Source organism: Sus scrofa, chromosome 8 (assembly GCF_000003025.6).
Source record: "Sus scrofa isolate TJ Tabasco breed Duroc chromosome 8, Sscrofa11.1, whole genome shotgun sequence".
NCBI lineage: Eukaryota > Metazoa > Chordata > Mammalia > Artiodactyla > Suidae > Sus > Sus scrofa.
Genome location: NC_010450.4, coordinates 42,645,091 through 42,660,509, shown reverse-complemented (window position 1 = coordinate 42,660,509; position 15,419 = coordinate 42,645,091). Strand labels below are relative to the sequence as shown.

General features: G+C 43.1%; 1 protein-coding gene across 1 annotated transcript; it reads right to left on the bottom strand.

Annotated features, from left to right (window-relative positions):
* Nucleotides 8,556–12,021, bottom strand: LOC100620475 (putative protein ZNF720). The gene is made up of 3 exons (XM_005653572.3): nucleotides 11,870–12,021; nucleotides 9,238–9,364; nucleotides 8,556–8,728 (listed from the first exon to the last, which is right to left on the bottom strand). The coding sequence occupies exons 1-3, from the start codon at nucleotides 11,882–11,884 to the stop codon at nucleotides 8,556–8,558; spliced, it is 315 nt and encodes a 104-aa protein (XP_005653629.1). The 5' UTR covers nucleotides 11,885–12,021.

Below are 15,419 nucleotides of genomic sequence, written 5' to 3'. Positions count from 1 at the left end.
TTGATGCCTGGCCCATTCAGTGGGTTAAGGATCCGGCATTAATGTGAGTTGTGTTGTAGGTCGCAGACATGGCTCAGATCGGGCATTGCTGTGGCTCTGGCAAAGGCTGGCAGCTATAGCTCCAATTAGATCCCTAGCCTGGGAACCTACATATGCTGCAGGTGTGGTCCCAAAAAGACAAAAGACAAAAAAAAAAAATTTTTAAGCAGCAAACATAGAGTATCTGTCCCCACTGCTCCTAGAATGTTGGCACCAAATTCCACCATTTCCACAACTCTCTTCACTCACTTCTGATTAGATGAAGAAACAGAACTTGCAAAATGAGCTTAAAGAAGTTACTTAGAAATGTGCACAGCCTTTCCTAGGGCCCAAAAGCAATGGAAGAAGAGCCAGGTGGGAGTTCCTGCCATGGCTCAGCAGAAATGAATCTGACTAGTATACATGAGGACACGGATTCAATACCTCACCTCACTCAGTGGGTTAAGGATCCAGTGTTACCATGAGCTGTGGTGTAGGTCATGAACCCAGCTTAGATCCCGTGTTGCTGTTGCTGTATAGGCTGGCAGCTACAGCTCTGATTTGACCCTTAGCCTGGGAACCTCCATAAACACTGAGTGGGGCCCTAAAACAGCCAAAAATAAAAATAAAAGAGAATGACCAGGACATACAGGTCCTCACAGGTCAAGACCAGGATTCTGGCTCTCTGTGTGGATGTGAGAGAGAATCCTCCATGGTGAAGGAAAACACATGGACGACTACAGAACCCAAGATTTAAGCAGCAGATGTCACTCTAAGACAGTGACCAAAATAAACCCATGTTTCTCAAAAATCAGTGCTGGGGGAGGAGGACAAGATGGCGGAGGAGTAGGAGGACACGCTCGCCCTCTCCCACAAACACAACAAAAAAAGCACATCTACAGAATAAATGACTCGCACAGAACAGCAACCAATCGCTGGCAGAGGAACCTAAACTCCAATAACGGCAAGAAATTCATGACATTATTGGGCAGAACGGGAGAAAAGAGGAGAGTGAGAGAAGGTGAATCCGAGCGGGACGGGCGCTCCCGAAAGGGAACTGCAGAGGAGAAAGGGATCCCGCACCCTGGAAAGTCACCTACCGGGCGAAAGATCAAACGAACTGGAGGAATCTCCAGATGCAGAGAAGAGTGTAGCAGTAAGTTGGAGTACGGAAAAGCCGATCAAGAACCCAACGGACCATCTGAACTACGGGCACAGTCACCAAAAATTGAGATGCCTGGGTGGGGGCTGGGCACCGAGACCTCGCCTCTGAAGGTTAGTCCCGAGAGGGGGCCGGGGACGCCTGGGTGGGGGCTGAACACCGAGACCTCGCCTCCGAAGGTTAATCCCTGAGAAAGGGCCAGGGGATGCCTGGGGGGGAGCTGGGCACCGAGACCTCGCCTCCGAAGGTTAGTCCCTGAGAGGGGGCCGCCGGGGAACGCCTGGGTGGGGGCTGAACACCGAGACCTCGCCTCCGAAGGTTAATCCCTGAGAAAGGGCCAGGGGGCGCCACCTGGGTGGGGGCTGGGCACCGAGACCTCAGCTCCAGAGATTAGTCCCCGGGCTAGGGGGGCGGGGCAGAGCGGAAACTGCTTGGGAGGTCTAGAAACCATTTGACGGGGCAGAGACTGCCTGGGAGACTAGAAAACAAAGCTGTCGCAGAGGAAGGGAGCAATACTCCAGGGGCAGGGAAGTGGAAAGCCACATCAGAGGGAACCTGGGAGAAGAGCCTGATCTGCACCCGTGCTGGGGAGGGGAGAGAAGAAGGGGTGGGTCCTCATAGAATACCCCCCACACCACAGCAAGCTTACAGGCCCGCTAGCTAGCTGAAAACTGTGCTTCCCAGTGCATCCCCTCCCCCCACCCCCGCCACCCCCTACGCTCTCACCGAACCTGGGGCTGCCTGCCATCCAGGAAGGCTGGCCTCAACAATTGCCTGAAGCCTACCACCGCAGGGGCTGTCCCTGCACAGGCCTGCTTGCCCTTTGGTGGGGCTACACTTCCGCAGAGCAGCACCAAACACCACCAGCCCCCGAGAAAAGGCCTGCAGCCCAGAAAAGCTAGAACAAGCTTAGCCAGGCTGTGAATAGATCAGCCTAATTCTTGGACGGTTTTTCTGAGTCGGGTTGCCCCGGGGAGGAGCCTCTTCAGTTTCCAACAGCCCTGCTACCTGCCCAAGCCCCCAGGGGGTGCCCCACTCCCGTGAAATAACTGCTCAGCACCACCAGCCCCCTGGAAGAGCCCCTGCAGCCCAGAAAAGCTGCAACAAGCTCGGCCAGACTGTGAAAAGATCCGCCTACATTCTCAGGCTGTCCTTCTGAGTTGGGCTACCCTAGGGAAGAGCCTCTTAGGTTCTCAGTGACCCAGATAGCTGCTCCAGCCCCCAGGGGGTGATGCACCCCTGAAGAGCAGCTGCCCAACACCGCCAACCACCTGCAAGAACCCCACAGCCTAAAAACACCAGAGCAAGCTCTTCATGACCAAGTGAAATCTGCTACCATCGTGGGGTGGACCTCCCAGTCCTGTCTGCCCTCAGGAAGTCCTCCTTTGCTTCAAAGAAACACTGTTAGCCCCATCAACACTCCAGAAAAGCCACACCGCCTCAAAAAAGATTGACCAACAACGCCAGCCCTCAGGAAATATTCCACGGCAGTGACAAGGCAAACACTGCCTGATCACGGAGAGTACAACTCCCTCAGGAGAAAGAAAACAACAAGCAAGATGAAGAAGATGAGAAACCACCCCCAGTCAAACCAACAGGAGAACTCACCTAAAGCAGTCAACAATGAAACAGATCTCTGCAGTCAGACAGACCTGGAGTTCAAAAGAGAAATAGTGAAAATACTGAAGGAATTAAGAGAAGATATGAACAGTAATGCAGATACCCTCAGAAAGGAGCTAGAAAATATAAGGAGGAGCCAAGAAAAACTAGAACATTCATTTGCAGAGATGCAAACTGAACTAGGGGCAGTAAAAACCAGAATGAATAATGCAGAAGAACGAATCAGTGTTATGGAAGATAGAATAATGGAAATCACTCAATCCGGTCAACAGACAGAAAACCGAATCAAAAAACTGGAAAGCAATATAAGAGACCTATGGGATAATATAAAGTGGGCCAATCTATGCATAATAGGAATTCCAGAAGGAGTAGAAAAAGATAAGGGGATGGAAAATATATTTGAAGAAATTATTGCTGGAAACTTCCCAAATCTAAAGGATACTGGATTCAAGATACAAGAAGCACAGAGGGCCCCAAACAAACTGAACCCAAACAGACCCACACCAAGACACATCATAATAAAAATGGCAAAAGTTAGTGATAAAGAGAGGATCCTAAAGGCAGCAAGAGAAAAACAGAATGTTACCTACAAGGGAACCCCCATGAGAATATCAGCTGATTTCTCTACAGAAACACTACAGGCCAGGAGGGAATGGCAAGAGATATTTAAAGTGCTAAAAGGAAAAAATATGCAACCTAGAATACTCTATCCAGCAAGAATATCATTTAAAATAGAAGGGGAAATAAAAATTTTTCCCAACAAACAAAAACTTAAAGAATACAGCAACACAAAACCCAGGTTAAAGGAAATATTGAAAGGGCTTCTCTAAACCAAAAAGAAAGGAAGGAAAGGGAAGAAAAAAGAAAAGAAAAAAAAAAAGAAGAAGAAGAAGAGGAAGAACTAGGACTGAGGAAACCGTAATCAGAGAGCAGTCACTCAAATAAGCCAGCATACAGATTTAATTATGAACATGCTTCAAACAAAATAAAATTAAAAAGAAAAAAAAAAGAGTCATCAAAACCATAAAATGTGGGCAAGGGATGTCAGGAGGTAAATAACCCTTTTTGTTTATATGTATGTCTCTCTTCTTAATTTTAATATAGTAATGAAGTGTTTGAACTTACAGGACCATCAGGCTAAAACACACAATTATGGGAAGGGGTTAGCATACTTAAAAAACAGGGCAATCACAAGCCAAAACCAAATATTGCATTTGCAAAAAATGAAAAAAAATACACTCAAGCAGATAATAACAGGAGACCATCCAACCAAAAAAAAAAAAAAAAAGAAAGGAAGAATGGAGAACCATAGAATCAACTGGAACACGAGGTTCAAATGGCAATAAATAATCATCTATCAATTATCACCTTAAATGTCAATGGACTGAATGCCCCAATCAAAAGACACAGGGTGGCTGAGTGGATAAAAAGGCAAAAACCTTCAATATGCTGCCTACAAGAAACTCACCTTAGGACAAAAGATACATATAGATTGAAAGTGAAAGGGTGGGGAAAAATATTTCACGCCAATAGACATGACAGAAAAGCAGGAGTCGCAACGCTCATATCAGACAAAATAGACTTTAAAACAAAAGACATAAAGAAAGACAAAGAAGGACACTACTTAATGATTAAGGGATCCATCCAAGGAGAGGATGTTACTATCATCAACATATATGCCCCAAATATAGGAGCACCCAGATACATACAACAAATATTAACAGACATAAAGGGAGATATTGATGAGAATACAATCATAGTAGGAGACCTAAATACCCCCCTCACATCAATGGACAGATCCTCTAGACAGAAAACCAATAAAGCAACAGAGATCTTAAAGGAAACAATAGAAAAGTTAGACTTAATTGATATCTTCAGGACACTACATCCAAAAAAATCAGAATACACATTCTTCTCAAATGCTCATGGAACATTCTCAAGAATCGACCACATATTGGGACACAAAGCGAATCTCAATAAATTTAGGAGCATAGAAATTATCTCAAGTATCTTCTCTGACCACAATGGTATTAAACTAGAAACCAACCATGGGAAAAGGAAAGAGAAGAAACCTACTACATGGAGACTCAACAACATGCTGCTAAAAAACCAATGGGTCAATGAGGAAATCAAGAAGGAAATTAAAAACTACCTCGTAACAACTGATAATGAAGACACAACCTCTCAAAATCTATGGGATGCTGCGAAAGCAGTGCTCAGAGGGAAATTTATAGCAATCCAGGCCTTTCTCAAAAAAGAAGAAAGAGGAGTTCCCGTCGTGGCGCAGTGGTTAACGAATCCGACTAGGAACCATGAGGTTGCGGGTTCGGTCCCTGCCCTTGCTCAGTGGGTTAATGATCCGGCGTTGCCGTGAGCTGTGGTGTAGGTTGCAGACGCGGCTCAGATCCTGCGTTGCTGTGGCTCTGGCGTAGGCCGGTGGCTACAGCTCCGATTCAACCCCTGGCCTGGGAACCTCCATATGCCGCGGGAGCGGCCCAAGAAATAGCAACAACAACAACAATAACAACAACAACAAAAGACAAAAAAAAAAAAAAAAAAAAAAAGAAGAAAGATCCTAAATCGACAACTTAACCCTCCACCTAAATGAATTAGAAAAAGAAGAACAAAGAAGTCCTAAAGTCAGCAGAAGGAAGGAAATTATAAAGATCAAAGAAGAAATCAATAAAATAGAGACTCAAAAAACAATAGAGAAAATTAATAAAACCAAGAGCTGGTTCTTTGAAAAGGTGAACAAAATTGACAAACCCCTGGCCAGACTCACTAAAAAGAGGAGAGAAAGAACCCAAATAACCAAAATTATAAATGAAAAAGGAGAAATCACAACGGAGTCAGCAGAAATACAAAAAAATCATAAGAGAATACTATGAACAACTGTATGGCAACAAGTTTGACAATCTGGAAGAAATGGACAATTTTCTAGAATCTTACAGCCTGCCAAAACTGAATCAAGCAGAAACAGACCAACTGAACAGACCAACCACTAGAAATGAAATTGAAGAGGTCATAAAATCACTCCCTACAAATAAAAGTCCAGGACCAGATGGCTTCACAGGTAAATTCTATCAAACATGTAAAGAGGAAATGGTGCCCATCCTCCTTAAACTCTTTCAAAAGGTTGAAGGAGAAGGAATACTCCCAAAGACATTCTATGAGGCCACCATCACCCTCATTCCAAAACCAGGCAGAGATACCACCAAAAAAGAAAACTATCGCCCAATATCATTGATGAATATAGATGCAAACATTCTCAACAAAATCTTAGCCAACTGAATCCAACAACATATCAAAAAAAATTATACACCATGACCAGGTTGGGTTCATCCCAGGTTCACAAGGATGGTTCAACATACGCAAATCAATCAGCATCATACACCACATTAACAAAAAAAAGGTCAAAAATCATATGATCATCTCAATAGACGCAGAAAAAGCATTTGACAAAGTTCAACATCCATTCATGATCAAGACCCTCACCAAAGTGGGTATAGAAGGAACATTCCTGAATATAATCAAAGCCATTTATGATAAACCCACAGCAAATATAATACTCAATGGGGAAAAACTAAAAGCATTCTCACTCAAATCTGGAACAAGACAGGGATGCTCACTCTCACCACTGCTCTTCAACATCGTTTTGGAAGTCCTAGCCACAGCAATTAGACAAACAAAAGAAATAAAAGGCATCCATATAGGAATAGAAGAGATCAAATTGTCACTGTATGCAGATGACATGATACTATACCTAGAAAACCCTAAGGACTCAACCCCAAAACTACTTGAACTGATTAATAAATTCAGCAAAGTGGCAGGATATAAGATTAACATTCAGAAGTCAGTTGCATTTCTGTATACCAGCAATGAAATATTAGAAAAGGAATACAAAAATACGATACCTTTTAAAATTGCACCTCACAAAATCAAATACCTCGGAATGCACCTGACCAAAGAGGTAAAGGACCTATATGCCAAGAACTATAAAACTTTAATCAAAGAAATCAAAGAAGATGTAAAGAAATGGAAAGATATTCCATGTTCCTGGATTGGGAAAATCAATATTGTGAAAATGGCCATACTACCCAAAGCAATCTACAGATTCAATGCAATCCCTATCAAATTACCCATGACATTTTTCACAGAACTAGAACAAACAATCCAAACATTTATATGGAACCACAAAAGACCCAGAATCGCCAAAGCAATCCTGAGAAACAAAAACCAAGCAGGAGGCATAACTCTCCCAGACTTCAAGAAATACTACAAAGCCACAGTCATCAAAACAGTGTGGTACTGGTACCAAAACAGACAGACAGACCAATGGAACAGAATAGAGAATCCGGAAATAAACCCTGACACCTATGGTCAATTAATCTTTGACAAGGGAGGCAAGAACATAAAATGGGAAAAGGAAAGTCTATTCAGCAAGCATTGCTGGGAAACCTGGACAGCTGCATGCCAAGCAATGAAACTAGAACACACCCTCACACCATGCACAAAAATAAACTCCAAATGGCTGAAAGACTTAAATATACGACAGGACACCATCAAACTCCTAGAAGAAAACATAGGCAAAACACTCTCTGACATCAACATCATGAATATTTTCTCAGGTCAGTCTCCCAAAGCAATAGAAATTAGAGCAAAAATAAACCCATGGGACCTCATCAAACTGAAAAGCTTTTGCACAGCAAAGGAAACCCAAAAGAAAACAAAAAGACAACTTACAGAATGGGAGAAAATAGTTTCAACTGATGCAACCGACAAGGGCTTAATCTCTAGAATATATAAACAACTTATACAACCCAACAGCAAAAAAAACCAATCAATCAATGGAAAAATGGGCAAAAGACCTGAATAGACATTTCTCCAAAGAAGATATACAGATGGCCAACAAACAGATGAAAAAATGCTCACCATCGCTGGTTATAAGAGAAATGCAAATCAAAACTACCGTGAGATATCACCTCACACCAGTCAGAATGGCCATCATTAATAAATCCACAAATAACAAGTGCTGGAGGGGGTGTGGAGAAAAGGGAACCCTCCTGCACTGCTGGTGGGAATGTAAACTGGTACAGCCACTATGGAGAACAGTTTGGAGATACCTTAGAAATCTATACATAGAACTTCCATATGACCCCGCAATCCCACTCTTGGGCATCTATCCGGACAAAACTCTACTTAAAAGAGACACATGCACCCACATGTTCATTGCAGCAGTATTCACAATAGCCAGGACATGGAAACAACCCAAATGTCCATCGACAGATGACTGGATTCGGAAGAGGTGGTATATAAACACAATGGAATACTACTCAGCCATAAAAAAGGATGACATCATGCCATTTGCAGCAACATGGATGGAACTAGAGAATCTCATACTGAGTGAAATGAGCCAGAAAGACAAAGACAAATACCATCTGATATCACTTATAACTGGAATCTAATATCCAGCACAAATGAACATCTCCTCAGAAAAGAAAATCATGAACTTGGAGAAGAGACTTGTAGTTGCCTGATGGGAGGGGGAGGGAGTGGGAGGGATCGGGAGCTTGGGCTTATCAGACACAACCTAGAATAGATTTACAAGGAGATCCTGCTGAATAGCATTGAGAACTATGTCTAGATACTCATGTCGCAACAGAAGAAAGTTTAGGGGAAAAATCTGTAACTGCAATGTATACATCTAAGGATAACCTGACCCCCTTGCTGTACAGTGGGAAAAAAAAAAAAAAAGTCAGTGCCATTGAAGCACATCTTCCCAAAGCCTATTGTAAGGTTCCTGTGTCATCTGCTTCATCCATGCACACATACTTGGCTGTATGGCTACTGTCTCCATTCCCTTCACATCCCAGGGATCTTTCTTTTGCTCCAACAGGCGAACCAGGTCTGGCATAGAGATAACATACTCTGTTCATTGGAAAGAAAAACATACGTTTTCCTAGAGATTCACCAATATCCAATCTAGGATTGGACTCAGGTGAAAGAGATGGCATTGTGGAATGGTAAAATATTCTAGGCATTAAGTTCCTGAAATACTTCCTTTTCAAAGCACATTTCAGACCCTAAGTGACAGGTAAAAATCGGTTCCTCTGTTCCCCGTCTAAGTACTACTGAGTCAAAAGTGAAGGGTACAAAGTTGATTTTAAGAGGGAGGCAGCACTCTTTTATACATGTGAACTTCCACAACTGCAAATAATCTAAAGTGAAGGAGGCAGATTACCTCAAGGAGTTCGGTTAGAACGAGGATACCTCATTATGAAGCCTTTCTATCTGCACCCACCAACTCTCAATTACTCCTAAAATGGTGGGGTTTGAAAATCTCCTGTGTGGTCAAGAAAATGGCAGAGACATCCTGAAAATGCAGGATCCCACACCCAGTGGGGAGAAAAGGAATTCTGGAAGGAAGGGGTCCTCACCCAAGGAGACCAGGTGCCTATAGATCTCTATCATCACATCTCTGTACAAGTCCCGTTGACCGAGGTCCAGACATTCCCACTCCTCTGGAGAGAAATCGATGGCCACATCCTTGACTGTCAGAAGTCCCTGAAATGGAAAGGGCACATACCATGGGCCAAAGCTGAGGTCATTATGTGACTCAAGATGAAAGCAGCAAGTCAAAAGAAATGCTTTGAATGTTTTTAATGTCTTGAAACATTCAATAATATATATTTGAAACAGTAGTATTCTCTACCATATTTCTACCTCCCTTAAAGGGGATGACACATGATCCATAAAACAGCTATACAAAGTGAACTTCATGGAACAGTAATTAGAAAATGATGATATCTGCACAGACACAAGCATTTTTGAGTGTTTATACTAGGTAAAATGTGTGTATTTCTCAGAGGGAAAATCCACAGTGAGGTAGACATAGAACTTTTACTTTTGAATGACTTGGTAAGTACACTGGAGATACTGTGAAAACTGATTCTCATGCAGGCATTCTGGGATGGGGCCTATGGGTCTACTTTTTAACAAGCTCGTGTTTAGCTAATGATGCTACTAATGATACTCTGATTCATGAGCCACAATTTCAATACCACAGACATAGGAAGGAAAGGTAAGAATTCACGGTTAACTTGGAACTGAAAGGGTTTATAGATTTTATGCATTTAATAGATAATAAGCATAACAGTACTAATCATTTGGTCTATTTACTATGTACTGTATATTTATCATTTTTTTTAAAAAGTAGTGAACACATCACACAAATACTTTAAAAAATATTACTATTCTACCTTTTTGAGATATTTTGTGAAATTGTCATAAAAATTAGGGTTTGGGTTTGATTCACAAAAACTAAAAATAATCTCAAGAGAAAACTGAGAAACACTTAAAGACAACCCTCATTTATGATTATAGCAATTTCTTTAACTGGAAAGCATAATCGAATCCAGACAATGTGGATCAAATATTGTTGACATTTCTTGCACACAGATGTACATTTCAATGGGCACTTAGTACATATTAAAAGAGATACAGAGGAAAATACCCATGTCAGTGACATAAATATTATATGTAATAAATTTGATAAATTTATTTTCTAAAAGATAGTCTAATAATACACTAGGGTGAGAACATAATCAACAATATATGTCAGTACTATTGGTTTTGAATCATTTATTTCTTTGTAAAGCTTTAGCATTTCTGCTGAACTATGTGTTAGGATTTGAACACATTTGAATATATCTTACTAGTAGGATTCTTTGGAACAAAAAAAGTGATGAAGATTATGTCTATACTGTGTGTGTGTGTGGAGTATAATAAAAACTATCAGAACCTAGGCTTGACTGATGACAACCTCCACTTACAAAAGGTAGAACCTCTACTCAACTCAGTTGAGAGTTCATAGTTCAAAACCAGCATCAAGGAAAGAGAAACTAAAAAGATATGGCATTTCCACATTGACTGAGATGACTTCTCCATATCACTTACTAAATATTTCCAAGACCCTTTTGAAGTGGAAAATTACATGAAGGTCTTAGTGCTGGAATCTCAAAGAAAGCACCCAAAGCAATAAAGATCAGGTGTTAATAGGATAAATGCATAGCAGGTGACCAAAGCACACACATAAAAAGACTATTATCATTGCTTGGGCATTTTTGTCAAAAACAAGGAAATCATCTTCTCAATCTATCACGAAAAATGTTAGTCTAATTTTACACAAATTTCAAACCATAAACTTCCCATATTGTATAAACCTCCCGTATTCTGTGTTCCTACTACTTCATTTAAGAGTCAGCCCTGGAGTTCCCGACGTGGCCCAGTGGTTAACGAATCCGACTAGGAACCATGAGGTTGCGGGTTCGGTCCCTACCCTTGCTCAGTGGGTTAACGATCCGGCGTTGCCGTGAGCTGTGGTGTAGGTTGCAGACGCGGCTCGGATCCCACGTTGCTGTGGCTCTGGTGTAGGCTGGTGGCTACAGCTCCGATTCAACCCCTAGCCTGGGAACCTCCATATGCCGCGGGAGCGGCCCAAGAAATAGCAACAACAACAACAACAGAAAGACAAAAAAAAAAAAAAAAAAAAAGAGTTAGCCCTTTGTAACAACATGGAGAACAGTCTCTGAGATTTTTGTTTCCTCAGAATCTTATGAGGGATTCAAGCCTACTAAGGTCACCCTGTTTATTTCTGCATTTTCTTAATCTCATTCCAAATAGAATATGTTGCATCCAGATGTAAAATAATCAATACGTTTTCACTGGCTTCCCTCAAACCACAACATGGAACCCATTCCAAGGGGAGCTTGGTTACCAATGCCTTCCCATGTTGAGGTCTCACCAAGGGAATAATTTCAACCCGTGACAGGTAATGATTCATGGCAATTCATGGAGCCTGGATGCAGACAAGGGTAAAAAGGCTCTGGGGCAGAGTGACAGCCTTTGTAAGAGCTGATCATGACTCAGTGTACAAGAAAAAGGTATTTGAGAACAACCTCACCAGGCAAGAATATCAGAAGGAGAGAATTCATGATTCTCACATTCTCAATTCATGGCATTTCAGGAGGAAAAGCAGACACAGACTCCAACCTAGGACAGGACGGTTACCTGAGAAGCTGCCATTTCCTCCTCTTCTTCCTCCAGCTCTGCGTCACTTTCTCATCAGTACTGTGTGGAGGAATCACATCAGCATCTTGAGAATACACCATCATAGGTAAAAGCTATCTCCCCTGTGCCCACCACACCCACAAGCTGTAAGACCAAGGCTAACTTTGAAATGTTGAAAAGGCCAAACTCTCCTCACTTTGTCTCAGAAAAGATTCTGGAACAGCCACTTCCTACAAGGAGAACAAAGTGAGATTGTTCCTGCTTGGATACAGGTGTTCATCCCCATACAGATGTCCCAACATTCGGCTCATATAGGGTATGGGGGCCGCACTGACTTTTCCCTTCAGAAGCCATGTGGAGCATCTCTGTTGCCTCTCTTTGGGCTAAAGCTTGCTTGGAACACACACAAACATATGCAGGAGCTCACATGCTCACGTCCTTGGCCTCACCTTACAATCATCTGGAGCTGTTAATGAAACAACACTGATGCTCCCGGAGGACCAAGAGACAGAGTTTTTGGAGCACACACATGATGCTATTTCTTAATACTGGTAATGGGATCCAATCAAGGCTGTATGAAGTTTTCCTCTAAGAATCCTTCCAAAATGACCCAGAGTCCTTAGCCCTTTTCGTCTCCTTCCTTCCCAGGGCCACAGGGATTCACAAAATTGTTTCCCTTATAACCACCTGCTTGCAGGTAAGGGAGCCTCCATCTTCAGAGATCAGGAGCTTGAAACTGTTTCCATCATAGAAACAGCTTCTATTCTTTGTGTGAAACCCAAAAGAGCCAAAGGGATCCTCAGAGAGGAGAACAGGCTGGAGCCATCTCTCACCCTGACTTCACACTATACGGTGAAGCTTCAGTCACCAACACAGGGTGACACGGGCAGCAAAACAGGTGCCCAGACCAGAGGAACACCAGAGAGTCAGAACTAAACCCCCCACTGCCGGGTCAGCTAACTTCACACAAGGGGACAAGGACACATCACAGGGGAAGGACAGTCTCCACTGGGAAGGGTGCTGGGAAACCTGGCCTCCACCTACCACACACTATCTCTACCACACACAAATCCAACCAAAAACCCAGTTTTCCACGTGGAGCCCCTCTTGTGTCCTCTGAAGACAGACACCCTCAGCAGTCAGTCCCACTCAGCAAGGCTTCTCCCCAAGTTTCCTTGGTTCTCCTTACCTTGTCCTCCCCAGGTCACCTCAGTTGTGAGCAAACCCAGCTCCTGTTTGCCCAGACATAGCCCCCTGATGTCCTGAAGCCAAAACCCCCATGAATCCAAAGATGATGGACCTTTGATAGCAGAGAGGGGGGCCGCCAGTCTCAGTGGGAGCCCAGGGGGAGCCAGAGTAGACACAACCCCACCCAGCTGCCTGCAGAGCCTAGCCTGCCAGGCTCCTACAGGCACCCTGGGTCACAGAGGAGGGCTCACCCTCTCCCAGCCCCTGACCCTACCTCCCCTCTGTGGGAAGTGTAGGCCATGCCCCCTCCTCAGAGTCACTGGACACAGCACCCCCTCTTGGCACAACACATGAATCCCTTCCACTTTAGATAATCACACTGCCAAGGAGACAATATCCCACGACTTCTCCCAAAAGAGTTAAGAAATGATTCTTCAGCAACCATCTGGCATGAAATGAACACAGGCACAACTTTACAACTTACACCCAATTCACTCACAAATACTCACAGACAACTTTCAATGCAAAACTATTAAAAGTGTACTATACAGAAGAAAATCACCATGAGCTTAGGTTGGGACATGGTGCTCATGAGCTTTCAGTTTTCGCACACAACACAAAAAGGCAGACCAGAAAGAAAAATGAGGAACACTGTGGACTTTATAAAATTAAAAATTTCTACTTGGTCGGAAGACCTTCATTTAGAAAGCCAAAAGACAAGTATCACTCAACTATACTGCCTACTGCCCCTTCATAAGCCCTCTGCATCCTAGGCTTCCCTCTGCTTCCATCTCAAAGTACCTTCTCTGTCATATTTGATAGGTTCACCTTTCATGACATAGTCAAAAAAAATTTAAAGGGAAAAACAAGGGCTCATTCACCTCAGTATTAGTGAGTTTTGTCAGCGAGAACAGACAAAACACAATTGAGAGGTAGCAAGACCTGACAGAATTAGGTCTGCATCCAGTGGCCCACTTAACTAGCTAGATGTCCTTGCCAGATTAACTTCTGAGATTCAGTTCTCAAGAACAGACAGCACCTGTCATAATGCCTGGCATTTAACACATTGACAATAATACTTAAGAGTATCTCATAAACCTCAAAAGCTGGAGTGCCCTGGTGTTCTAGGATCCAGCATTGTCACTGCTGTGGCTCAGGTCACTGCTATGGCACAGGTTCCATCCCTGCCCTGAGAACTTACACATGCCTAAACAAAACAAAAAAACCCAAACACTCTTAGGAATAATAATAATAATAATAATAATAATAATAATAATAATAAAAACCACTGATATTCAACCTAAAAGGTGCTGTCTCATCAAAGCTGCCTAAATCCTCAGTGACAAGCAAAAGGCACTAACTTACACATTTTTTCCAAGCCAGTCTCCCTACCAGCTGACAGTACTTATTATAAGAGCTACCAACTAAGGCTTCATTGACTTCCAAACCTTAATATTTTCAAATGGGTACCTGGGAGTAGGCTAAGGAAGATGGGGAATAAATGGGTCTTGGGGGGAGGTTGCAGAGCATGGTCAGAGATTAGAAAATGAAGGCTGATGGAAGTTTTAAGAATCTTTCCCTGGGAGTTCCCGTGGTGTCACAGCAGAAAGGAATCTGACTAGAAACCATGACGTTTCAGGTTTGATCCTTGGCCTTTCTCAGTGTGTTAAGGATTCAGCATTGCTATGAGCTATAATTCAGGCTACATAAGTGTCTTGGACCCTGTGTTGCTGTGGCTGTGGTGCAGGGCAGCAGCTCAGCTCTGATTTGACCCTAGCCTATGAACTTCCATATACTGCCACCGGCCCTAAAAAGAAAAAAAAAAAAATGTCTTGAGCAATTTCAAACAGCAACTAAATGGCAGAGAATAACATGAAAAAATAATAATAATACTTTTAAGAAAGGATGAATTTTAATTTTTTTTTTTTAAGGGCTGCCCCCTCGGCATGGAGGTTCCCAGGCTAGGGATGGAATTGGAGCTGTAGCCATCCACCTTTGCCACAGCCATGCTGGATTGCAGCCACATCTGCAACCTACCCCACAGCTCACAGCAACACGGATCCATAACCCACTGTGCAAGGCCAGGGACCAGCATCCTCATGGATGCTAGTTGGGTTCATTAACCGCTGAGCCACCTCAGGATCACCTGAAGGGATATATTTAAAAGGATTCTAGTACAATGCAAGGAAACTAACAAGGCACTCAAACACGCCAGGTGTTACTGTGCCTCCCTTTCCCAAGCATACCAGCAAACCAGGCTGCCCGATGTGTCAGAACCAGGTCAAGTAAACCAACCAGGAAGTGCACAGAACCAGCTTGGCAAGCACTGCTACCGACCCAATTCAACCTACCCATGTCTCTC

Excerpts from the sequence above, each read along its gene's own strand:
- LOC100620475 (XM_005653572.3), bottom strand. Across the intron at positions 8,729-9,237 it reads TAGGCACCTGGTCTCCTTGG|AGTATGTTATCTCTATGCCA; the intron begins GTGAGGACCCCT and ends TCCAATGAACAG.